Below are 25,996 nucleotides of genomic sequence, written 5' to 3'. Positions count from 1 at the left end.
TCCCGGCAATCTTGATTCTAGCTTGTGCTTCATCCAGCCCAGCCTTACTCATGATGTACTCTGCATATAAGTTAATAAGCAGGGTGACAATATACAGCCTTGACGTACTCATTTTCCTATTTGGAACCAGTCTGTTGTTCCATGTCCAGTTCTAACTGTTGCTTCCTGACCTGCATATAGGTTTCTCAAGAGGCAGGTTAGGTGGTCTGGTATTCCCATCTCTTTCAGAATTTTCCACAGTTTATTGTGATCCACACAGTCAAAGGCTTTGGCATAGTCAATAAAGCAGAAATAGATGTTTTTCTGGAACTCTCTTGCTTTTTCCATGATCCAGCGGATGTTGGCAATTTGATCTCTGGTTCCTCTGCTTTTTCTAAAACCAGCTTGAGCATCCGGAAGTTCACGGTTCACATATTGCTGAAGCCTGGCTTGGAGAATTTTAAGCATTACTTTACTAGCGTGTGAGATGAGTGCAATTGTGTGGTAGTTTGAGCATTCTTCGGCATTGCCTTTCTTTGGGATTGGAATGAAAACTGACCTTTTCCAGTCCTGTGGCCACTGCTGAGTTTTCCAAATTTGCTGGCATATTGAGTGCAGCACTTTCACAGCATCATCTTTCAGGATTTGAAATTGCTCCACTGGAATTCCATCACCTCCATTAGCTTTGTTCATAGTAATGCTTCCTAAGGCCCACTTGACTTCACACTCCAGGATGTCTGGCTCTAGCTGAGTGGTCATACTATTGTGATTATCTGGGTCATGAAGATCTTTTTTGTACAGTTCTTCTGTGTATTCTTGCCACCTCTTCTTAATATCTTCTGCTTCTGTTAGGTACATACCATTTCTGTCCTTTATTGAGTCCATGTTTGCATGAAATATTCCCTTGGTATCTCTAATTTTCTTGAAGAGATCTCTAGTCCATCAATGGACTATTACTCTATACTTATGATCTCTTCATACCTGAAATGTAAGCCTCTTCATCACTCTTCTATATAAAATCTTCTAGTCTGTTGTATTAGCTAGCTACTGCTTCATAACAAATGACCCCAAAGTCTAGTGTTGTAAAACAGTGAACATTTATTATCTCACACAGTTTCATGGCTCTGGAAATGCCTTAGTGGGTGGTTCTGCCTCAGGATGTGTCCATAGCTGGTGCCAAGCAGCGCACTGGACTGCAGTCATGGGACAGAGGCTGGCCTGGAACAGAGGTCCACACAGACCTCCCCGCAGCACTACTCCTAACACGGCGGCTGGCTTCCCCCAGAAATAAGACAGCAACGAAGATGGGAGTCTTTCACAGCCTACTTGGAGGTGCAGTCTGTGGCTTCTGCCATATTCCAAGGTACAGTGAGGGAGGGACCCCACCAGACATGGCACCAGCAGGCGGGCTCGCTGGAGGCCTTCTTGTAGGCCGGCCTCCACAGCCGGCTTTGTCCCTGCAGGTTCTTTACCACTAGCGCTACCTGGGAAACCAGCTTTGATCATGGTTTCTTTCAAAAGAACTTTAGAGGCATTAAAAAAAAAAGTTTGACTCTTCTAAATCCAAGCATTGATATTCAAAGAGCTTACACTGTTCCAATATTTATTCTCCTCATGAGAAAAAGGTGACATTCTCACCACCTTGGGTGCAGTGTTTTCTTTGTATTTGTCCTGTATGCATTTGCAGTGGGCCAGGGGGAGAGACCGGGCTCCCCTTCTCGTGTCTTCCCGATTCTTCTGGAAGCCCCTGGTTCTGCACCTTGTGTCTGGTCACCTCGCTGAAGTCTGCACCCTCTGGGTCCCTAGGTAGGGGCTCGGAGGTCCTCAGTGGGGTTTTGACAACTGAATGCCAAGATTAAAGGGCCCTACAGCTGAGTGTGGCCTTGCAGGGCCAGCCCCCGCCCCCATGGCAGTGACACGTGCTTCCCACAGGTGAGTTGCTAGTGGGGTTCTGAGGTCACGGAGCATCAGAATCACTTGGAACATCTTTTAAATAACAAACCAGCTTTCTCTGGCCCAGCCCAAGGGACTCAGGGTCCCTGGGGTACTCTCAGGATACGGTGTATTTATAAGGAGGCCCCCAGGAAGCAGAGTGCCTGCAGAAGGGCATTTGGGGAGTCACCCGTGAGTGCCCAGCAGAGAGGTCCTTTCCCTGAGCCAGGCCTCATGCTGGGGTCTGAGCAACACCGCCCCCCCCCCCCCCCACATAACCCTGGAGTCCCGATCTTCCTGGAGTCCTGGATGTTCATGGGAACATGAGACTTGGAGCCGTGGACGGCCTTGCCCAAGGCCACAGTGAGTGGGGGGAGAGGAGCCCCAACTTGGGTGTGCGGGCCTTCTGCTCACCGTCTCCTGAGCAGCCCTGGCCAGCAGGCCACCTCTGGGACTGGGCTCTGCATCTGCCGGCCACCCTGCTCCTGCAGGGTCCTGTGGGTGGCCCAGGGGAGGGAGGCCTCTGAGCACCCAGCACCTTCTGACCCCCCCCACCTCCAGGCTTACCCACCAGCCTGGGCAGCAGCAGTGTCCTGCAGACCAGTCCTTGTCTGGCTCCAAAGGTCGAGCTTTGGGGCCAAGAGCCAAGGCCTCAACACCGTATGGGACGCTTGCGGCTGCCTGGGGCCAGGGCCGTGATCCTTAGCGTGTGCTCCTTAAAACACTGATGCGGCTGGAGAGTGTCACTGCCATCCCAGGACAGAGATCCCCATGGGGGGCCTCAGTCCATCCTCGCCAGGACCCTGGGGATGGGCGGGTCAACACCACGCCCCCATTTTACAGATGAGAACGTGGATGCTCTGTGGGGTAAGGATGCTGCTCTAGGGCTTCAGCTGAGCTGAGCACTGATGTCTCAGTGTCCCCCCAGCAGGGCCCTCTCTGGGCTCAGGGGCAACAAGCACGCATAGGAAGGCGGGCAGGAACGGGTCTTTATTTAGCAAACTCACATCTGGTGTCTACTCTGCAGGAGGCTTTGGAGCCAGAACCCAGGCCAGCACCGCCCCCTTGACTGATCTGGGGAACCCTGACAGCCCGAAACCCCCCATTTTATTTCTTCCCGAGCATCCCTCTCTGAGACATTGAGCCAGCTGGATGGGAGGACTCCCTGGTCCCCCACAGCTGGCCTGAGTCCTCCAAGCTCTGCAGGCGGGGAGGAACAGGCAAGAGAGCTGTCCCAGGGGGTTTCTGCAGGGAGGTGAAGGCTGTGGAAGGTTCCTGAAACCTCTTCCCCACTCCTGCTTGTGGGGCCATAGCAGAGCTGCAGAATACCTCTCCCTGAAGCCCTCTGGACTCCGCACCCTGACCTGGAAAATTCGGGAGGGAAGTCCAGTCTGACAGGAATGCCTCCTGCCCATCTGATCCTGTTGTCCTAGCTCCTCCCTCACTTCACAGGTTGGGAAGAGGGGCCACAGAGGGGGAGGGGCACGGCCCAAGATCACCAGAAGGAATGGAGGCGGCACTGGCAGAGGGCAGACAGAGGCTCAGGATGTGGCCAGAGCCACCAGGAACGGGAGGAACTGGGAGACGGGGCATCCTGGCGACTCAGCAGGGACTGGAGGGTGGCCAGTGGGGAACAGGCTGGCATCACAGGCGCCCAAGGGACGTGCAGGATGAGGGCACGGGCAGAGCTGGCGAGTCATCCCAAGGCAGGGTGACTGGGGTCCTGAGAGGGCTTCTTGGGTGCAGCGGTGACAAGGGGGGCTCTGGGTGCAGTCTTGCAGCCTAGGAGGAAGCCGTCGGGGGGCAGACACGGTGGGCGGCAACTAGCATGCTGAGTCCCTGCCGGCCTGGCCTCAAGGCTCACCTGGCCACCAGGCAGGCAAAAAGGAAAAGAGAACAGAAAAACCAAAACCACCCCAAACCCACTCCGGGAGGAAGGCAGGCCCACGTCACTCCCCAAAGCCAAACATCTCGGCTTCCTTCTCCTTCCAGAAGGCGAAGCTCCGGTCAATGTAGCCACAGATATCCTCGCTGTTGAAGCTGCCCCGCTGGGGCCCGGACCCCAGCCTCTGCGCTGCGGGCTCGGGGCCACCAGGACCAGCATGGGGCAGAGGCCTGAGCGGGGTCAGGCCTGACTTGCGGCCGGGCTCCGCGTCCCGGGCGGGACCACGGCTGGAGCCAAAGAAGCGGGCTTTGATGTCCTCGAAGCCATCGGTCCAGGCACGGCGGCCGGCGGCCAGCTCATCGGTCACAGCCTTGTGGAAGGCGCGCGCCGCCTCCCAGCCGTGGGCGCCCAGGTGCTCGAAGACCTCGAAGCACAGCAGGTGGCGCATCTTGCGCTCCTCGGCCGGCAGGTCGCACTCCAGGAGCTGGAAGTAGCCCAGCATGAAGAGGTCCAGCGTGAGGCTGCTGTAGGGCACGGGCGCCCCGTCCACGTGGGGCAGGAACTGCTCGGGGGACAGGGGCCCGCGGGGCCGCCGGCTCAGCCGCCGCAGCTGCCGGGCGGGCACGTGGGCCAGGACGGCCTTCCAGTGGCCCAGCAGCTGGGCGATGACGCTGCGCTGCTGCCAGAGGCGGCCGGGCCGTGGGCTCTCGCCGGGCAGCGGGGAGGGCAGCGGAGGGCCCCTGGCCGCCTCCTGCCCCCGCAGCCCCGCGCGCTGGGCCTCCAGGGTCCTGCAGGCTGCTGTCTTAAGTGCCGGCATGTAAGCCGACTTCTTCCAGTGGCTGAGGAAGAGGGTGACAATCCGCTCCTTGCGGAGGCTGGCCAGGTCCGAGCCTGCCACGGCACCCACCTCCGACGGGGCCTCCTCACAGCTGATGCCCGAGTCGCTGGCTTCCTCCGTGTCTCCTGGCCCGGGGTTCCCTCCGATCGGGCCGCTGCAGGGCGGGGCCGGGGCAGGCCAGCAGCCCCTCGGGCATGACCCCGGCTGGGTCCCCGGCTCGCAGGGGCCAGGGCTTGGGGTGCAGGGCCGGCCGGGGGCTGACTCAAAGTTGCCGCGGAGTGTCCGCACAGACACCCCACACTCTTGGATCTCGCGCTGGGCCTCGCTCCTAGGGGGGCTGGCCGGGGCTGGCCTGTGGGCCTCCCTCTGGGCCTCCAGGGGGCCCCTCTCCTCGCCCTGCACCAGCCCGTTCACGCCCTTCAGGAGCAGGGACAGGCTACGCACCAGCCGGGCGACGTGGCTGCACCAGAAGGGCAGGGGCTGCCCGCCGGGTGTGGCCTGCGAGGCCCCGTCCTCGGAGCCCCGGGGCTCGGCCTCTGCGGCCTCCAGCCCAGGCCCCGGGGACAGGAAGCGGCTGTTGACAGTGATGCTGACCAGGGGCGCGGGCAGCAGGGCCTGCAGCTCAGCCGCCAGCCGGCCCAGCTCGTTCTCGTACTCCTGGCAGCGGCGCCGGAGCTGCAGGTCGGCGATCTGCTTCTCCAGGTACACCAGGTCGTCCTCAGTCAGCAGCTCCCCGAAGGGGCCCAGGATGGCCTGGTGTGTCTGCGAGTACCGCCAGGCCGCCTGCTCCATGGGGTCTGCGTGCCCACCATCGTCCTGGACACAGGGAGGGGAGGTCAGCGGGGATGCAGCCCACATGGCGTGCTCCTGCCAGACACAAGCTCCCCTGGGTGGCCTGGCCCCAGGGAGCCCTGGGGACCCTGGCTGGTCCCTGCCTGGGCTCAGAGGGTAAAGGAGGTGGCAGGCCAGCCCCAGGCCGCAGCCCGAGGCTCAGGGCAGTTCTCACCCCAGGAAGAGCCAGACTTGCCCTCAGAAGAGGCAGGGGTGCCTCTGTTCTGCCTCCCTCGAGTCCTCCTCCTCTCCTCCGTGGTGAAGTCAAAGACTGTCCCCAGAACCCTCTGGATCCCTGCACAGGATGTCCTGCGGGTGGGCAGTGTCCCCTAGGAAGGGCAGCCTCCGAGTTCTCATGGCTTGTGGCCAACTTCACCCCAGAACATCACCCCTTGGGGCTTCCCTGATGCCAGGATACAGCCCAACTCCTGTGCTTGCAGTCTGTGAGAGACGCACACAGAGCCTCCCAGCTGGGGTCCCTCTGGGTGGCTCCGTGCCCACCCGCTCAGTCCCCCGAGACCCCTGAGGGAGGCCCTGTGTCTGCCCCATCTCACAGGTGAGGGGCCTGAGCTCCTGCCTGGTTGCCAAGAAGCCAGGTGGGCACTCAGCACAATAAGCCCCCACGAGGCCCGGGGCAGAGAGGGGAGACTGGGGAGTGTTCGGACCACAAGCGTCAGGCTGGGAACTCGCAGCCAATGGCCAGGCTGTGCCCAAGCCCATCCCTTGCCCCTTCGGCCTGTTTTCTGAGTTTCCCTGAGTTCTTCACACATCCTTGGCTCCGCCCTAAGGTCAGATTCTAAAAGGCTTCCGGGTTGTGGCAGGACGCCCCACCCACTCCTGCCTTGCTCCACCCCCAACCCCAGGGGCATCCTGACAGCAAGGACAGGCTGGGCCATTAGACCAGAGCGGACCAATACTTCTGAGATGAGGGGAAGGCATGCCGAAAACCCTGCAGGAGCCATTCCTCAGAAGTGCAGCTAACTCAGGCGCAGGGGGTTTTATTTCATTTGAAATTGCAGCTTTAAATAGCTGCAGCTGCTGGGACAGATTGAAGGCAGGAGGAGAAGGGGATGACAGAGGATGAGATGGTTGGGTGGCATCACTGACTCGATGGATATGAGTTTGAGCAAGCTCCGGGAGTTGGTGATGGACAGGAAGCCTGGTGTGCTGCAGTCCATGGGGAGTCAAAGAGTCAGACAAGTTTGAATGACTGAACTGAACTGAATTGAAATAGCCACAAATGGCTGGCCTTATGGTACTGGCAGGGCAGCTCTAGACCAAGGGTTGCAGAATACATCATTCAAGACAAAGCCTCACCCCGTCAGGGTACGACTCTAGAACAGCTGTCCACAGGGCGGCCAGAGGGAGCCAGTTAAAATCCAAGTCAGAGCAGAGCCCTTCCCTGCTCAGATTCTCAACGGCTCCCCGAAGGTCCTGTAATGCCTGCCTGTTGTCTCTCTCTCACATCCGCGCCGCCTCCCCCTGCTCCCCACTTGGGCCAGCCCGCCCTGCCTCCGGAGCGCTCACTGTTGCCTCACTCACAATCGCTTGTCCCTCATCCCCGGAGGGCTTGCTCCGCACTTCCGCCTGACTCCTGCTCAAGGACACTCTCCAGAGAGGCTGCCCCTGAGCTCCCGGACAAAGCAGCCCCCTCCCCTTTCCACTGCCTTCTCTCCATAGCAGTTGGACCCTCCCTCCCCGCCCCCCCCCACCCCCGACATCCCCAGCACAGTTGCCCAGGCACCCCGCCTTCCCTGATGGAATGGAAGCATTAAGGGGCAGGGCTGGTCCCCTTCACTGCCGAGAACAGAACCTGATATGCGGTGGGCACGACATATAAATAGTGAGATCAAAGAACACTTGGGCAACACATCCCCAAGGCAGGTGAAGGGGCACTGCTCACAGCCCTCTGATCTGGTTCAACCTCATCGTCCGGCAGAAGAGGAAGCTGAGGCCACAGAGGGACATGCTATAGGGTACCTGGGTCTCAGGACTCGAGGTGTGGGCTCAGGAACCCAGCTTCCACGTCTACCTGCCGGTACTTAGCCTCCTGCCCCGCCTCTGCCCTCTACACCCTGGTTCCATCCTGTCCCCGCCCACCTCCAGCGACGCCCCGCCCCGCCCCGGCCCCGCCCAGGCATGGCCTCGCCCCATGTCTGGCTCCACCCCACCTGGCCCCGCCCCACGACTGATCCCACCCCACGCCTGGCCCTGCCTCGCGTCTGGCCTCGCCTCCACATTGCCCCCGCCCCATGCCTGGCCTCGCCCCCACATTGCCCCCGCCCCATGTCTGATCCCTCCCCACGCCTGGCCCCGCCTCGTGTCTGGCCTCGCCCCCACATTGCCCCCGCCCCATGTCTGGCCCCGCCCCCACCCTGGCCCCACCTTGACGGACCTGGGCCTCTGGCGCTTCTGGAGCTGTGCCCAGGCGCGCCTGCAGCTTCCGCACCATCACCTGCCGCTTCCACTCAGGGATGGGTCGGCCGCGCTCATCCCGCGTGGGCACCAGCCCGTCGAGGTCGCCCAAGGGCATCCCGTCCAGCTGCAGCGCGACCAGGCTGTCCGGGGCGCCCCCCGCCGCCGTCTCTGCCCCCTGTGTGCACGCAGGCAGGTCATTGGAGGAGGCCCGTAGGAGCCTGCAGTCCAGGAGCGAGCGGAGGGGAGGGCTGGCCCAGAGGAGCACAGCTGCGGGAGGAGGGGCGTGGGGGCTGACCAGGGAGGACAGAGGACCTGACCACTACCGCACTCCCAGCCTGTTCAAGAGTGAGGCTTCGAGCGCAAGGGCCCCCAGTCCCTGTAGGACCCTGGTATGTGTGTGTAGGCTGACAGGCTGAGAGATTCCCCCCTCCTTGGTACATGACTGAGAAGAGGTTGCTCAGCGTATGCCATGTGGATGGGGAAACTCCTTTGGGGAACAGCTGCATGGACAGCCTGGTGGTCAGCCGTGGACTGCAGGACTTGTCAGAGCCTTTGATGTGCTGTGTGCCGTGACTGCACTTGCCAGACTTGCGCAGAACATCTCAGGGTCTGGGAGCTCCCACCCTCCGGTCAGTGGAAGGGTGGGCTGGATGTATAAGGGACTGGTGCCCAGAGAGGAGGAGGGGGACGTGTGGCCAGTGGGAATCGCCAGGGGGTGGTGGGGGGCAGACAGCAGTGGGCTGGCTGCCCCCAGAGTGACCTGGCCAGGGCCGGCGTAGGAGACATGCTGAGAGGCCAGCTGGGTTTGGGCTGGGGGCCCTGGAAGACAGCGGCACGGCGAGGGCACTCACCGTGGGGACGGCCGTGGCACTGGCGGTCACCCTCAGGGTGGCCGTGTGGGCTGTGTGCTCCCTCCGAGGAGGCTGGTCTGGCTGGCTGGGCCAGGCCAGGCTGAGAGATGCTGCTGCCGGGAGGAAGCGGGAGCTGGTGTCGGAGAGGCCAGGGGTGGGGGGCAGAGGACCCCAGACCTGGGCACAGCCAGCCTTCCTGAAGGACCTCCGGACTGGGAGCCAAAGGCCCAGCCAGCCCCCTGACCAAGTGCCCTGGGCAAACTCACTCATGGCTGCGATCCCATGGGTGTCCATGGGGCTAGCTCCAAGCCCGGCCAGCTGGGAAGCCTGCATTTTACCACCCCATCCCAGCGACGGCCTGTCCTCCCTCCCCAGCTGTCCTACGGCCTGCAAGGAGCTAGAAAGGGTGTGGGGTTTGGTAGTCCAGGGGCCAAAGCCAGCCCTATCAGACAGCAAACCTGTCCTTTTATGACTCCTTCCTCCACTGCACACGCACACATACACACACACCCCTACGTGTGATTACATAACCACCACCCATTCCATGAAGCACACTTACCCTCACTACACACGGGGCCTGCTGACATTTTTCATGCTATCCCATTCTACTTCATTTTGATAAATGCTGGTCACAGCCCCCCTAGTGGGTGGTGACCTGCGGTTTGAGGACTGCCCCCCCCCCCACCCCCTGCTGGAGTCTCAGGAACAGCAGTGGACAGAGCCGACCTCCGCGGTCCCTCCGGATGAGCTGAGGCCCAAAGAAGGGATGGGCTGCCCAGGACCCCAGAGGCCAGAGAGCTGGGCTGCAGGGGCTCGGAGCTCACAGAGACGCTGCAGGACTGGGCAGGAGGCGGTGTAACTATGGTCATGGAGTGCTCTGTCCTCACTTTAGCAAGGTGGCAGGACGATACGGAATCCTGGAAGAGCTGGGGGGCTGGCCCCAGCCCGGGCCTTGGTGCCTTCTGTGCCCAGCTGTCCAGCCTTGCTGCTCCCCGCACCCCAGGCCCCCTCAGAGGACCTCAGAGGGGAGGCCAGCAGGGCCCAGTCCCTGCACCCCTGACCTGGGCCAGCACCGCCCCGGGGACGCATTTACTCACGGGTGGGGTTCCCGAGGCCTGCGCCCCCACTTCTGCCATCCTCCGGAGGATGTCTGGCGGCCGACAGTGGAGGAGGGGGGAACGGCGGGGGCGGGGGGGTCATCAGGAGCGGCACCTGGGGGCAGACAGGCCTGGTCAGTGGGAGGCGGGGGGGCGGGCCTTGACTTGGGCTGCCAGGCGGGGGTGGGGGGCACCCAGCCCTGGCCTGGTCTCCCTGGGGTGGGCTAGGAAAGGGAAGTGTGCAGGGGTGAGGGGAGGTACCCCGTGTCTCTCCACCCTGGTGGGCACACATACCTACCCCCACTGGGTGAGCCCCAATCTCGAGGCCCAGCTCGTGAGCTCCCTCTGGAGGCAGCTTAACTCTGGGCTCTGGGTCAGGGGCTGGCGTCCCCCTCGTGCTCAGCACTTCTTGGCCTTACAAGGGACATGTGTTCACACGCACACCTGCGGGCACACGTGCCCATTCACGTGCATGCACACACACACTCCCTTGCCAACTGTCCCCTGACGGTGCCGAGACAGACTGCCCGGACCTGCGCCCGCGCTCAGCCCTGGGCACAGAGGGAACCCCAGCGAACCTGGACGTGTTCTCAGCACTGCACCTCAGAGCACTGGCGCAGTGCCCAGGACCCACCCCGCAGTCCTGAGGAGCCGGGGGCCAGGGAGGTCCACGTCTGGGCTGCAGGGGCCCCCACATTGCAACCCCACGTCTGCGGCACCCCCACCATCCCCCTGCCCCCAACACTGACTGGTGGGCAACCAGGAAGAATCCTAGACCTGGAGGCGTCCGAACCCCGTCCCCCGTCCCCAGCGCAGCCCTGAGAGGCCTCCGCTCTGGCCTCTGACCAGCAGGCACCAAGACGGCTGGCCAGGCCTGGCCAAGCAGAGCCTGGGGCACTCAGGCCGCCTTGTGCGGGAATGCCCTCACCGCCCGCCTTCCCAAGCCCCCCCTCAGGTGGCAGAGAAGTTCTCCACAAGGACGTGAGCCGTCCTCCAAGGACTCTAGAGCCAGGCTTGCTGCCTTTGGGTTTAAAGTTGAGCTTCGCAGGCGGGCCGACTCCATCTTGCGGGTGGCTTGTCTCCTGGCTGCCCCCCTGGTCGGCCTGATGCCTGAAAGCACACGCCCGCCCCGGCTCAGGGCTCCAGCAGAGAGGGCCACCACTCACCCTTGACCGTCAGACCGAAGTGCCTCAGCCTGCTCCCTCCCGTGGGCAGCGATGGTGGGTGAGGGCCTTGGGGCCCACAGGCTGGCGCTGGAGAGAGCCCCGGGCCGGGCAGAGGAGCTGGATCAAACCTGCCCCACAGGGACGTGTGGTTTGGGCCCAGTGCTGGCCCCAGTGTCGAGTGGGTGGCTCAAGCCATGACTCCATTCAGTGTCCTCTCCTCTCCCTGTCCTGAAATCCTTGATCGGTTTCTAACAAGAAGCCCACGTGTCCACTTTGCGCGGAGCCCTGCCCGTGACGACGTAGCTGGCGCTGCTGGGGTTAAGTCCCTCGGCCGCCTGAGTGTCCCCAGCTCCCCTGCAGGTGGGCCGGGTCCCTACCCCGCCGGACGAGGAGGCGCAGGTGTCGGGTGGCCGCCCCGGCCTGGGGAAACCCCTCGGAAGAACCCCTGTGGCTACAGCCACTGCCGCAGGGCCCTCTGTCTCATCCCAGGACCCTCTGCACTCCGGGGCTACCAGGAGGGGAGCCTGGGGCCCGAGCGCTTATCTGCCCGTCGCCGGCGCCTCCTACCTCTCTCTGAAGAAACTGGTGCCCGGAGCCCAGGAGCCCGGCCTTGGCAGAGCATCCACCAGCCCCCAGCCTGGGAGGACCCTTGGAGGCAGGCACTGGGCCCTGAGTGAGCACAGGGAGCTGAGCCGTCTGGAGCCGTCGGGGGAAGGGGGGGGTCACAGCGCCCACCCCCGGGAGGAGGAGGCGTCGCATTAATATTTGAAGGCAGAGGTGTCAGGTGGCCTGGCGGGCTTTGGGCTGGTGTGGGATCCCTTACCACCAGGCCTTAACCTTCCTCCAAACAGGGGCCGGGGGAGCAGACCCTCCGGAGAGGGAGGGGAGACCAGAGCTCCTTGGTCGCACAAAAGAGACAGCACAGAGGGGTCAACCAGGACAGCCCTCAGGCACAGCTGGGGAAACAGATTCGGGGAGGCAAGGCGCTTTCTCAGGGGTCCACGGTGGGGACGGGACAGGGCTGGCACCGGAATCCTACTTGAGACCACCCCCTCCTTGCTCCTGCCAGGACTGAGCCCCTCGAGTCACTGCTCCTTCGGTCCAGGGCCACCAGCCATGGAGGGAGAGGCAGGCGGGTGGGCCTCTGGGGGATGCCCAGCACCGGTGGGGTCCCTGGTACCCCCGCCAAGGATGCCAAGCCCTGGCTGCTGCTCGCCCGCCTGCCTTGGCACAGGGGACCCAGAAGGAAGACCAGGCTGCTCACGCTGGCTACTAATCAGGGGGTGCCCGGCTCGGGGTTCTGGACTCTGACACAGATCTGCATGCAACAGCCATCCGCACCGGGATCGGTCACCCCGGGACTTCGGGGGCCGGGGTTCTGACAAAACACGACACCTGCTCCCTGCCGTGTACCACAGACCTGGGAATCTCCGGTCTTCCAGTGTCCACAGCGCAGGCATGAGGTGGCTTAGGAGCCTGAAGGAGGGTTGAGTTAGACCCCAGACCCGACGGCTGGGGAACCTGGTGCTGATGGTCTGACGGACAGAGCGGGGCTGAGCCCCAGGTGCTGAGCCTGACAGAGCCTCCCTGGCCGCCCCTGCCTGGGAGCCCTCGGGGCTCACCATACCCCCGCACCCCCGGTTGAATATGCTCTCCTGGGTGAGGGGAAAGGGCCTCCCATTCCGGCAGAGTGCAGGGCTCAGCTGGGGTGGAAGGAATAACGGAAAAGGCAGGACATTGGTCCAGGGCCCAGGGGAACAGACCTTGGCCCCAGACTATCGCACCAGCAGCCTGGGAGGCTGCATGCCACGGGTCCCTGAGGCCAAATTCTGCTGCAACTCTCCCCAAGGAGAAGCCCCGGGGAGTCGCTCAGCGTCCCACGGGCCTGAGTTTCTCTGCCTTTGCTGGGACTTACCGGGAGCCCCTGGCAGGGCCCGGCGCACCGCGGCACACAGACCTCCTTGCTGCTGTTAGCATGGTGTCAGGAGGATCTCTGAATTTTAACCAGGATGGGGGTCTGCTGTGGTGGCCCCTGGTAACGGGAGTATCCAGGCCCTGGACACTAACCGAGTCTACAGGACCTGGGGGAGTGCTGCCGACCTCTGGGGTCCTGACAGCTAGGCGCGTCCAAGGTTGGTGGTCAGCCAGCCTTGGGTTGGTGACCTGCCCGTGGTCCGGTGTCTCTTTTTCTGTGTTTCTGATGAGATTTGAGCAGCGCCACGCCTGCCATGCATTATACATAGAGGACCGCTGTGGCGAGCCGGGTTACACGCCTGTAATGCCACCCGGGCCGAGAAAATCATGACCCACAGATGGGTGCCGGACACCCAGGCATCACGGCTGAGATTGGGTTACGGGCTGCCCTTCCCCTGGGGAGGAGCAGTCTGCCTCGGGGAGCCCCTGGCCCTCTCTGGGCCTCAGTTTCCCCATCTGGACAGTGAAGGGGTCTGAGGGCCCCTCTAGACCCGGGGGGTCAATTAGCCACTGAACTGGGCGCTCCAGGTGCACCTCTAAACCCCGGCGAGGTTCCTCGGTTACGTCACACAGATGAGAAAACTGGGGCTCACGGGTGCTCAGGACTCGTGAGTGTCGCTGGGCCAAGAAGGGTCACACCACTCTGGTGGGCGTGAGTACAGGGGTGGGGGGCTGCGAGCTGAGAGGCTGGGCTCACCCCTGCGTGGAGGGCTATGCTCACCTCCCCGGATGGCTGCTCCTAGCTGCCGCGGCCCGGCCGGTCTGTCCCTCTCACCCAGCCCATGCCCTGGGGGTTTGGGGTGCAGGGGGCCCCCTCTAGCCACTGCCCAAGACCTCCTCACTGTGCAGAGGTGACCCTAGGCCTGGGAAGCGGAAAGACGTGGCCAGGGTCGAGGTGGGGTGGTGCAGGCAGCGGGGGGAGCACCTGTCCAGCCTCACCCCCCAGGCTGCCTCTCCTGGGACCCACGACGCCCTGGGGGTGGAGGCAGGTGGCGGGGTTGAGAGGAAAAGACAGGCTTTCACCACCTCCTCCGAGCCCGACACAGGAAGAAGCCGCGCGGGCGACCTCTGGATATCGTGTTTCCATCAATATTGCATCGGCCCCAGCCTCCCCCAGCGCGGCGGCCCCAGCTGATGGCCTGCCCTCCTGCGGGGCCGAGACTGAATGTGAGGGGTCGAGGGTGACTCCAGACAGCCCCGGGTGCAGCAGCTCACGGGGACGAGCTCATAGCCTGATGAGACTGCCCCTCTGCCACACAGGTGGGGCAGGTGGACGGGCTGGACGCCGCGGGCCTGCAGGCCGGGTAGGGAGGCTACACGGACCACTCAGGCCGGCGTGGGAAATCCCAAGCGGATCGCTGCCTCATATCCTGTGGTGACACCAGGGGAGACCGCCAGCACCAGAAGGAACCCTAGGAAACCCGACGTGGGCTGGTCCCCACAACCCCCAGCGGAGGGGTCAGCAGGGCACCCAGAGTCCCCACCCCTAAGAGAGCCAGGCAGAGCGGCCAGGAGGGGTGGGCTGGTGTGTCAGGGCCTGGGGAGGGGGGCTGGGCACAGAGATCCTGCTCGGACAGAAGGCCCGGCTGTGGGCACTGCTGCGTGGGCTGGGGGCAAGCCGGGGACCCCCAGACAGGGGCCAGGAGGCACCTCCCTGTTAGCAGAGGGATCGCCCAGCCCACTTCCAGGCTGGCCCCAGGGCCCACACAGAGGCCGGGGACGCGGGTGCCAGGCCGTCCCCAACCTGCAGACTGTGGAGCTCCATCTACCACACCAGGAACCCGCAGAGCTCCCCCAACTTCTGGAACCCAAGCCAGAAAGACAACTCTTGTCAAGCAATAGCCAATCGAAAGAAAGTATGAAAGTGAAAGTCACTCAGTCGTGTCCAACTCTTTGTGACCCCATGGACTATACGGTCCATGGAGTTCTCCAGGCCAGAATACTGGAGTGGGTAGCCTTTCCCTTCTCCAGGGGTTCTTCCCAACCCAGGGATTGCAGCCAGGTCTCCCGTATTGCTGACGGATTCTTTATCAGCTGAGCCACCAGGAAAGCCCAAGAATACTGCAGTGGGTAGACTATCACTTCTCCAGGGGATCTTCCCGACCCAGGAATCCAACTGGGGTGTCCTGCATTGCAGGCGGATTCTTTACCAGCTGAGCCATCAGGGAAGCCCATAGCCAATTGAAGGGTCAGTAAACAGTAAGCAGATCGCTTCAAGCAGTGACTGCAGTTCCTGTGTCTGAAACTAGGCTACCGAGACAAACCAGGACCCCAACGCGTGTGCCCTGAAGCACCCCCAGCCCCCAACCTCTGGCCACTCTGGTGCGGGTATTGGGCCGTGGAGACTGGCTCTCTTGGTGGTGGCCAGGTGAGAACCATCCCACTGGCCCAGGGCCGGGGAGGAAGGCGGCTCTGCCTCCGTTGTCCTGGACACTCCGGGGGAGACGCCCCGAGGGAAAGGGAGGCGCGGCAGCCTGGGGTGGGACCCGGCGTGGGGGGCATGGCGCCCCTGTGGGCCTCAGTGTTCTCACCTGAGGTGGGCGCCAGCTGGTCCCAGGGACAGCTTCTGAAGGGGAGGCCAATACAGAAGACTGCGGCAAAATCTGCAGGTTGGGACGCATCGTCAGTCACCGCCCCGGGGCCTTGCTGGGGGGCTCTGGGGGGACCTGGCTTCCCACGTTGACGGAGCTGCTGGGCTCCCCCCTGCACACCTGCACTCCCACTGCTCCATTGATTCAGCAAACATGCGCGGCCCATCATGGGCTGGGGGGCCCGGCACACGGGGTCCCTGCCCTTGCAGAGGCGAGGCTGGGCGAGGTCATGTGCCCAGATGGGAGCCTGCCTGAAACTGTCCCCTTCTGGGCTGCACAGGGCTGGCCTGCCTCCTGAGGTCACACCGCCCGAGGACCCGGGACCCCACTCCCACCCCCCGGGGTGTCCTCAGCGCGACCCAGCCGTCTGGCCTGAGTGTGAGCATGGGCTCTGTGGCCTGGGTGGTGGGCAGATCTCAGCGGAGCTCCAACCATGGCCCAGCCCTGGTCCCCCTTGTAGCCCCGGTCCCCTCACAGCCCGGGACCAGGCTCTCCCCGCTCCCTCCCAACCACGCGGTGTCCAGGTGAGCTCCCCGGCCGGCAGCACAGGGGGGCCCGGGAGGGAAGGGGCCGCAAGGCTCACCGGCTGGGTGCTGTCCCGCAGGTACTGGGCACAGTCACGGTGGCCGTGGTACTCCGCCAGCTCCGCGGCCGTGTAGCCGTCATCATCCCGCAGGGCAGGGTCCACGCGGTGGGACAGCAGGGTCTGGCAGCACTGCAGGAGGGGGCAGGCACGTGACCACTGCCAACTCCCCGCAACCCCCAAGCTGAGACAACGAGGCCTGAGCCCCGCCCTGACCCGGGACGCCCTTTCCTGGCGGCACGGGATCCCACAGGCACCAGTACCCCGAATCCGGGGTGGGAGCCCCAGGCGCCCTCGTTCAGAGGCTCGCTGAGGGCCCAGATGGTAAGCAGGTGGCACAGCGGGATCCCAGCCAGGCCGCCTGACCCTGACTTTGCCCCTGTAGCCCAGGCCTTGGGTTTAAATATGGAGCCAGTTTCCATCTTTACAGCAACTCCTGGAGGGGTGTCCGTTCTCACACTAAGAAACTGGGGTGCAGAGGCTAAGAAAGACGGCTCCGCCCCCAGCTCTCTGGGCTGTGCCCTTGCCCAACTCGCCCACCTCGCCCACCTTGCCCTGCCTGCTCCCTGGCCTCCCGCTCAGGCCTGGTGCTCTACAAGCCTCTCCTCTTGGCTCCAGGCCCGGGGTGAGCTCCAGGGGTCCTCACTCCATCCCCGATGTCTCCATCTCTGAGCGTCTGGCTCCTGCGCTGGTCTCACACGCCCCCTCCCCGGGTCAGGCCGGTGCTGGGCCCCCAGGACCAGGAGGAGAGGAGGGTGGGAGGCTCAGCAGCGAGGACCAGAGAAGAGGATGGAGCGTGGAAAGCGAGAGGAGACTGGGCTTGTGAAGGCCCTTTGTGAAGGAGGCTGTGGTGGAGGGGGTTGTGGACCGCAGGAGCGGGCTGTCTATCTAGAGCCTGGGGGGCAGGGGTCACAAGAGAAGCAGAGTGGAGCGGGGGGCACTGTGGTGTGGGGCCTGAGCCTAGATGGGTCTGGGGCAGCGGCGCTGGGGACAGGGAGACGACTTCACCGCAGTGACGGCCACCAGAGCGGGCACCTGTGAGCAGGGGGCGGGAAAGCGGATGTGGACTTGAGCGGAATGGTCTGTGCCAGTGCCTCCATTTTCCTACAAATCTGAAACAACTCTAAATTCTTCTAAAATAAGAATTTATCTTAAAATACAGAGTGGTTATTATCAGAGAAATGCAAATCAAAGCCACCATGAGGTACCATCTCACGCCAGTCAGGATGGCTGCTATCAACAAGTCTACAAACAATAAATGCTGGAGAGGGTGTGGAGAAAAGGAAACCCTCTCACACTGTTGGTGGGAATGCAAACTAGTACATCCACTATGGAGAATAGTGTGGAGATTCCTTAAAAACCTGGAAATAGAACTGCCTTATGATCCAGCAATCCCACTGCTGGGCATACACACTGAGGAAACCAGAAGGGAAAGAGACACGAGTACCCCAATGTTCATCGCAGCACTGTTTATAATAGCCAGGACATGGAAGCAACCTAGATGTCCATCAGCAGATGAATGGATAAGAAAGCTATGGTACATATACACAATGGAGTATTACTCAGCTATTAAAAAGAATGCATTTGAAGCAGTTCTCATGAGGTGGACGAAACTGGAGCCTATTATACAGAGTGAAGTAAGTCAGAAAGAGAAACACCAATACAGTATATTAATGCATATATATGGAATTTAGAAAGATGGTAATGATGACCCTATATGTGAGACAGCAAAAGAGACACAGATGTAAAGAACAGACTTTTGGACTCTGTGAGAGAAGGCGAGGGTGGGATGATTTGAGAGAATAGCACTGAAACGTGTATTATTACCATATTTGAAACAGATCGCCAGTCCAGGTTTGATGCATGAGACAGGGCACTCAGGGCCGGTGCACTGGGATGACCCAGAGGGATGGGATTGGGGAGGAGGTGGGAGGGGGGTTCAGGATGGGGAACACATGTCCGCCCATGGCTGATTCATGTCAATATATGGCAAAACCCACAATATTGTAAAGTAATTAACCTCCAATTAAAAGAATTTACAAAAAAATAAAATTAAATAAAATACGGAGTGGCATGGGGTGATCATACTTCCTGGATGATCATAATTTTCCAGAACTGTTAACAAATTTAAGACCCAACAGGCGATCAATAATGCATGGACTCTGCTTCCGTCCTGGTTACAGCACAACCAGAGACATGGATATGAGATGGATTTAGACAGGCTGGATAGTAGATGGCATGGAGAAGTTATCGTGGGACTTCCCTGGTGGTCCAGTGGTTACGAACCCACCTGCCAAGGCAGGGGGACGTGGGTCTGGTCCCTGGTCCGGGAAGACCCTTCCTGTTGCAGGGCAACTAAGCCTGTGAGCCGCAAGTACTGAGCCCGAGTGCTGCCAGTACTGAGGCCTGCGAGCGCTGGAGCCGGGCCCGCAGCAGAGGCGCCACCGCGATGATGAGAAGGCCCTGCACCCCAGCGAGGACCTGCTCCCACTCGCCACAAGCGGAGGAAGCCGGAGGGGTGGGGGGCAGCAAGGAAGCCCAGCACAGCCCAGGGACGAGGAATTTCCACAACACAGAGACGGAGAAGGAGGGCGGTTCTCAGCTCTGAGGCTTGGGTTCCTTTCCTTTCCCACCGAGGGAGCAGGGTGAGGGCCTCATGAACCCTTGGCTTATCTGCTGAACCTCCTAGTCCCCTATAGAATACTTCATTTGAAAAAAGATGATGCTGCTTAAAAATAAAGTTGGCAGGGTGCTGCTCTGGCCATCCTAGGGATTGTGGAGGCCGTGGCTAGTGGGGGCAGGATGCTGTCTGAGCTACATCACGCTGGCTCAGGGCCCTTCCGGCCACCCGCGGCCTCCCACCCCAGGCCCCTCTGGACGCCACCCCTATCGTCTGCTCAGATACAGGACACGAGGGACCACCCCAGACCCCTCTGGACGCCACCCCCACCATCTGCTTGGTGAGCCCACGGGGCTGAATGCTGGCCTGCAGGGTGAAAGGAGGGGGTGTGGCTGGGGGGTGGGGGGAGCAGGAGGGGGCCCTCAGGGCTCCTGAGAGTCAGGAAGAAGTGTTCAGCCTTGCTGCTGGGCATGGGGGCATCACGCCTCTCTCTGATTTATCAAAATGACCGCATGCCTTCCCGGGACTCTCTGTGCTGTTTGTGGGCCACCTGGGCCCAGGAATACTTGAGGTTCCAGCGGGAAACAGCTGTCCAGAACCAAAATCCAAAATGGGATACAGGGCTGCACCTCGATAAAACACTCGCCCCCTGCCCTCGAGTAGCCTCTCTGGGCCCACGTGGACGGCGACCGGGGGCCATGGGAACGCTGCAGGAAGACCCAGGAGGCATTGCAGATGCACTGAACCACTTTGGAGCCCTGCCGGGTGGTTCTGGGGGGGGCGGGCAGAGGAGTCATCCCACGTGTTCGCCTCAGACGCACCCCGCTCAGACACGGCCTTGCCTTCGCAGGATGTCCTTGGGCAGGTCGCGCCAGAGCAGGGTCAGCGGCTCACGGCCGGGTCCACTCCCAGGGCTGGACCTCAAGTATCGAAACACCGACCCTGCCGACTCCAGGTTCCGGATGCTGTTTCCTGGGCCACGTGTGCCCCTAGGTTTATCTGGATCACAGCGGAGGGGCTGACCTCACAACCCCGCGGGGCTCTGCTCCCAGGCTGCTCAGAGCAGGGGGCCAGCAGACCCCCTCCTGGGAGGACCAGCGGGAAGACCGACCCCTGAGCCGGCACCCGGGGAGTCTCTGAGCGAAGGGAGGCGTCCTGCGCTGAGGGCAGAGCATGGGCTTTATTCCCAGAGAGATCTGAGTCTGAGTCTGCATCCTGGGCAATGGCTGCCCCTCTGGGGCTCGGTTTACCCGTCTGTAAAAGGGGCTAATAATGTGTATCCCACAGGGCTGTGTTGAGGGTTCAGTGACTCATTCACAGGAAGTGGTCCAGGACTGCCAGCTCTCAGAGGCTCCTCTGCCCACCCCCCGTCCCCCAGCGCCTTACCTCCATCTGCCCGTTCTCCGCTGCGTCGTGGAGGGGGGTCCCCCCCCAGGAGTCTCTCATGATAGGGGCACCCATCAACAGGAGCCGGTCCAGAATGGGCGTGTGGCCGCCTCGTGCGGCGAAGTGCAGGACGGTGGCCCCCTCGTCATCCCGAGCTGTCAGGCCGATGTCCGTGAAGGTGACCTGTGGGCGGAGGAAGGGGGACGGGCCAGATGAGGCCGGACGGGGGCAGCCACTCCCCCCTCAGGGCAGGGGGCCCTGGGGACAGGGCTGGCTCCTCTTGTGCGCCTCGGGCAGCCTGGGTGGGGGGGCAGCAAGCTCGGTGGTTTTACTGCGAGATTCCACAGCCCCCAAACCTGCCCTAGCCCAGATCTTAAGCTGAACACCCGCAGGGGCGTTCCCACTTCAAATACAGAACACCTTTGGGCAGCACCCCAGGGCCAGTAAACAGGTGTTTGCTGATCAAGGGAGGACCTCCTGGCACCAGGCCTTCTTGAGTCCTGACCGTTACAGCTCCGGTGCCAAGACGCAGGTGCTGGGCGCCCCGGGCGGCCTTCCTCAGCACGCAGGGCGCTGGGCGCCCCGGGCGGCCTTCCTCAGCACGCAGGGCGCTGGGCGCCCTGGGCGGCCTTCCTCAGCACGCTGTGGCCTGGGCCCCATCCCACCGGCAGCCTTCAGGCCAGCCCTCCTCACAGCCCTCGTCAGCCCTGCTGTGAGGGCACCCGTGGGCTCTGGCCCGGGCCCCCAGTCTGGACCGCGTGCCCCCAGGGCAGCCACGTGACCCCTGCCAACGTGAGGCTGAAGGGGCTCTTCTCTCGCCTTCCCGCCGGAAGGGCCGGTGCACGTGGCGTCACCCCCTTTTTCTCCCTCTTCCTGCTTTGAATGCGGCCAACCTTCTCCACGAAGGCGAGGCCAGGAGAACAGCAAGGATGTGACCGGGCGTGAACGCCCTGCAGTGTTTCCCACATGGAAGGGATAGCCTTTCGGTGGTTTAATTCCCGGGGCACTGCAGCCAAACGCTGGCTTATCCGACATTCAAACGTGTCTGTTAGAAAAAGGACAGCGAGCTGGGAGGAGAGCGCCTCCCAGGGGAGCGGGGCCCCAGCCCTGAGCGGGTCAGCCAGGCTGGATGCTGCACCCTCTGCCTGTGGTCCATCCTTCAGGAGCCGGGGTGGGGAGGCCCATCTGGAAGAGCCTTTCTGGCCCTGGGACCCTCGGCCACAGCTGCTTCTTCCTGGGATCAGCCCCTGTCAGGCTGCCCAGTGGTGGGGGGTGCTGTGTGGACCTGCCTGCCAACCGCCCCCCCCCCGCCCGCCCCCGGCTCCTGGGCATCCCCACCTCTCTGAGATGCCGCGCGTCCCGCTGACTCATTCCCACCATGTGTGCTGAGCACATGCAGCCTTTGCGCCCCGCGGCCAGGCCCGGCCAGGACTCAGGCTGCCACAGCACTGGGAATCCAGGTCTGGGGACAGGCACCTTTCTGAAGTTCACCATCTGAACTACGGGCGAGACGATGGAAGCACAGCTCCATCCGAGGCAGGGCAGGGCCAACGCCGGGAGCTTTCTCCTGCGAGCGGGGCTGGCCCCGTAGGGGCAGCTGCAGAAGGGCGGCTGGAGGGGCGGGCACAGCCAGTGCAAAGGTGGGTCCTGGCGGGTGCTCCAGGGGCAAAGGGCCAGCCTGGGAGAGGCAGTGGTGAAGGGAGGCCGGAGCCAACTGCTAGGGGTTTCTGAAGCCAAGGTGAGTGGTGGGAGGCCAGAGGAAATCACTCCTTCTTCCTTCCCTCACGCAGCATCCCCACAGCTCTTAGGCCAGGCACAAGGAGCAGAGCAGCTGGACTGAGTCCCTCCCCAGCCACCTCTTGCCCTTCTGCCCCTCCCGGGAGAGACCTCCCCACTTTGACCCTTGACCGGGTAATGGAGACCCTCTCTATAATGGAGACCCTCAGAGCGCCCAGACACCCCACAGGCCTGGTTTTCCAGGGCGGAGGCGGAAGTCCCCAGCCCTTGAAAAAGTCTTGGAAGAAGGCATCCTCCCCCATCTAGGTCACTCTGTGTTCTTTCTGGAAAGAGGCCCAGATGGTGCCTCCATGGGTCCAGGGGGAAGAAGAGTGGGGCTTGTGGGGCTCCCCTCAGGGTCTGGGAGCGCCCCCCAGGGTCTGGGTGGCCAGGCATGGACAAGTGGCCAAACAGCAGGGCCAGGCACTGCCTGTGCCACCCACCCTGAGAACCCGCACACCCACCAGGACTCCTCGGGGAGGGGGTGGGAGAGCCCGCAGAGGGTGCTGCACACCCCCAGGGTCCTGCAGGGGCAGGTCCAGTCCACGGCCACCCCCAGTTGAAGCTCCCCGCTGTGCCCTAGACTGGGTCTGGCACGTGGATGCTCTAAGGCTTGGCAGGCACATATGATCCGCCTACCACCCCGTGGTCCCTGAACTTCCTGGGGGAGATCCGAGACCCAGGGCATGGCGCCTCCACCCCAGCCAGCCCCGCTTGCTAGGTGGGAGCAGGTGCCAGCCTCCGCGGATGCCCCCCACGCCCCGTGCGCGCACCCCAGCACCCCCTTACCAGCCAGACGACAAGCGAGTAGTGGCCGCGGGCGGCGGCGGCGTGCAGCGCGCTCATGCCGTCGAGGGCGCGCAGGTGCACGTCGGCGCCGCAGTCCTTCACCAGGAACTGCGCCAGGTGCAGGTGGCCCTCCTGGCAGGCCAGGTAGAGCGGGGAGGCGCCGCTGCGCGTCCGCCGGTTCACGCCGCTGCGGGGGAGGCCGGGCTTCAGAGCGCGCTAGGCCGGGGGTCGCGGAGAGCCGCTCGGGCCTAGGGCCCAGATGGGGGCGGGGTGGCCCGGCACCTGGCTCTTTGCGGCCACCCCCTTACCCGCCCAGCTTGTGCGCACCCCAAGGAATCCAGCTCCCTCAACTTGCCATCAAGCTGTGCGCCGGGCCGGCAGGGGTCTCCTCTTAGGGCGCATGGCCCAGCGGGCCGTAGTGGGCGGCTCAGGGAACCTCCGGACCCGGGGCCTGCTCCGTGCAAGGGGCCATTGTGAGCAGCACACTAGCCCTTCCCAGCGCTCGGCCCAGGCCCCCCATGTGGACAGACTGGGGCAGGGTCGTCAGGTTTCCGCATCCAGGCTTGCCTCCATATAGGTCACGGGGTCAGGTGAGTTCTCGGTCCCCTCTGAACCCCTGCAGGGAGCAGGAGCCCCCTCCCCCAAACTGGGCCCCACCCCTGTTGACAAAGACTTCTGCTTGGGCTCCTGCCAGTGGGTATGTGGGCCCTGGGGCAGCAGACCGTCCCTGTGCATGTGTGTGTTTTAAAGTGAAATCACCCGGTTTTCAAATGACAGAAGGTACTTCTAATACTGCCAGTCTGAGAGACACCCTGCGGCCGGCCAGGACCGGGGCAGCCTGTGTGGACTGTTTGGGGAAGACACGCAGAAGCAAGTCTCAAAGGCCTTGGAAGGGAGAGGTCGGGACGGGAAGGCCCAGGAACAGCAGCACTGTCGCGGGGCGGCCAGGACGGCCGGCCAGCTAGCAAGAGCCCCGCAGGAGAAGAGGTGTCAGGGGCTGGGGGGAGAAAGGCCAGCTCAGGTGAGGGGTGGACAGAGTCCCTCTCCCAGCCAGGACAGCCGTCCTGCGGACAGATGGCCACGGCAGGCCACAGACGCCACACCCCCAGACGGCCAGTTACACGCCCGGGTGTCTTCCGTGGGGCCAGGACCGCAGCCGGGCCCACGACGGGGGAAGGGGTGGTGGCCTGCTGCCCCCCGCCCCCGCCTTAGCTGGGCCGGTCCCCTCCCTGTCTGTTGGTCTTGCCCAGCCGCCCACTCGGGGCAGTGGGACCGGGCGTGTGGAGGGAGAATCCAGGCCCCCACCTGGGGGGCTCACTGCCCCCAAGACCAGTGTTCACTCTGCTCCCTTCCAGACTCGTGAGCGGAGTGAGGGCTCGTCCTCCCCTCCCCACCTCCCCCTCCCCACCTCCCCTCCCCCTCCCCCTCCCCCCTCCCTCTCCGCCTCGCTGGCCCCCTCCCCCGCCCTCCCCTGAGCCCATCCCCTCCCCTCCCCCTCCGCCCACCCCTTCCCCCTCCCTCTCCCAAGGTCCGCTCCCTTCCCCTCCCCTCCCCCTCCCGGGCCCCACTCCCTCCTCTCCCCTCGTCGGGCCCCCTCCCCGCCGCAGGCGCCCATGGGACACCCCGCCAGGCGGCGCCGCAGCCCCTCACCTGCGGTGGGCGGCGGTCAGGAGCTTCAGGCAGGTCAGGTCCCCGCTGACCGCGGCGTGGTGCAGCGGCAAGGCCCCCTCCAGGGTCTCCAGTGTGGCCGCGTGGCCCTCGTGGAGCAGCCACTCCACCAGCGCCGGGTGTCCGAAGCGGGCGGCCAGGTGCAGCGGGGAGACGCCCGACGCGTCCTGGTCCTATGGAGACGCAGGCCTCCGGTGAGCGGGCAGCCGCCTGGGACCGCACCGCGCATACCCGCTGGAGAGCTCCCACCCCTCCACCTGGCTCCAGCGCGGGGGTGCAGAGGGGTCTCCTGGACTGAGCCAGGCCACCTGCTCGCGGTCAGCAGCAGGGCCGGGACCAGTCAGGGTTTTTGGGTCCAAACCCCCGGTCCTGCACATGCGAGCCCCCTCCAAGCTGCAGTCCCGCCCTTCTCCCTCTCTGCTCGCCATCGGGGAGGCTCCACTAGCCCAGCTTGCTGGCCCAGGGCTGGCAGCCTGTCCAGGGGTGGTCCAGGGGCCTCTGCCCCACCCTCACTCAACGCCCACCCTGTGACCCCGGCCCTCTTGCTGGGGCGCTTCTGCACCGCGGGCATCGCCACACCTGAGTGTTCTCCTGGGCTCTGGACCAGCCCTCGGGGCTGTGGGAAGAGCCGCTGAAGGCTGTGTGACCCGTGGGTCTTCCCTCTCCTGGGACCCAGTGCTTCTCAGGGCTCCGGGAGGACTTCCTCTCTCCATCAGAGCACGCTTGCCCACACCCACTGGGCCAGCAGGGAGAGGGAGAGGAGGGCAGGAGAAATTTCCGCGGGGAGACCATCACTGAGCCCCGGAGCCCCCACCGTGGTCCCCCAGCATCCGGGGTGGGCCAGCACCTCCTGAGCCCCAGTGCCTGCTGGGCTTCTGTTTGCCCAGACCCTTTTCTAGACCCTTTGGAAGCAGGCCCCACGGATTGGGCTTGATAAGGAGACCCCAGGAGACCCCCACTGGCAAGGCCGGGTGCTCTTGGGTGGGGGCATTGGGTGAAAGGATCAGAGGGGCCGCTCTGTGCTGGGCGTTGGGGAATACCAGGTGGTTCAGGGGGCGTCTGTGGCTTCCGAGGGCTTTGTTTGGGGCTGGGGTGGGGGGCGTGGGGTGGAGACACGCCACTGTGTGTGCCGTGGGAGTCGGGTGGCCATTCTCCCCAGAGCAGCAGCCCAGGGCCCTGGGGAAGCCCGGGCTCCAGACCTGGCTCTCAGCTCACGCCTCCCCGTGGACGCGGGCCCTGCACCCTGCAGCCGCCGTTTCTGTGCCCCGCTCACCTGCAGACCGCAGCCGCCGTGGCGCACCAGCCAGCACAGCTCGGCCAGGCCGCCTGTGGCCGCGGCGTCATGCGCGGGGGTGGCCCCGTTGTGGGCCCGCTGGTTGCCGGGCAGCTTGGCTCGCTGCACCAGGAACCTGATGCAGACCAGGTGGCCGGCCCGGGCGGCGTGGTGCACCAGGCCAGCCCCCAGGGCGTCGGTGACATGCGGGCCCAGGGTGCCTGCCTCCAGCAGCTGCTCCAGGGTGGCCAGATCCCCGTTCTTGGCAGCCGCGAGCGCCCGCTGCTCCTCCATCCTCCGCCCCGGCCGCCCGGCCAGCTCTCCGAGGCTCACACAGGC

General features: G+C 63.4%; 1 protein-coding gene across 1 annotated transcript; it reads right to left on the bottom strand.

Moving 5' to 3' along the window:
• Positions 1-937: 937 nt before the first annotated feature.
• ESPNL (espin like) lies at positions 938-25,996 on the bottom strand. The gene is made up of 9 exons (XM_025289261.3): positions 25,658-25,996; positions 24,367-24,557; positions 22,717-22,903; positions 20,152-20,334; positions 16,146-16,277; positions 9,832-9,946; positions 8,735-8,847; positions 7,861-8,058; positions 938-5,450 (listed from the first exon to the last, which is right to left on the bottom strand). The coding sequence occupies exons 1-9, from the start codon at positions 25,949-25,951 to the stop codon at positions 3,861-3,863; spliced, it is 3,003 nt and encodes a 1,000-aa protein (XP_025145046.3). The 5' UTR covers positions 25,952-25,996; the 3' UTR covers positions 938-3,860.

Source organism: Bubalus bubalis, chromosome 6, assembly GCF_019923935.1.
Source record: "Bubalus bubalis isolate 160015118507 breed Murrah chromosome 6, NDDB_SH_1, whole genome shotgun sequence".
Classification (NCBI taxonomy): domain Eukaryota; kingdom Metazoa; phylum Chordata; class Mammalia; order Artiodactyla; family Bovidae; genus Bubalus; species Bubalus bubalis.
This window is presented reverse-complemented; position numbering and strand designations above follow the sequence as displayed.

Excerpts from the sequence above, each read along its gene's own strand:
- ESPNL (XM_025289261.3), bottom strand. The coding sequence starts at position 25,951 with ATGGAGGAGCAGCGGGCGCTCGCGGCTGCCAAGAACGGGGATCTGGCC. Across the intron at positions 22,904-24,366 it reads CTGACCGCCGCCCACCGCAG|CGGCGTGAACCGGCGGACGC; the intron begins GTGAGGGGCTGC and ends CCTCCCCCGCAG. Across the intron at positions 5,451-7,860 it reads CAGAAGCGCCAGAGGCCCAG|GACGATGGTGGGCACGCAGA; the intron begins GTCCGTCAAGGT and ends CCCTGTGTCCAG.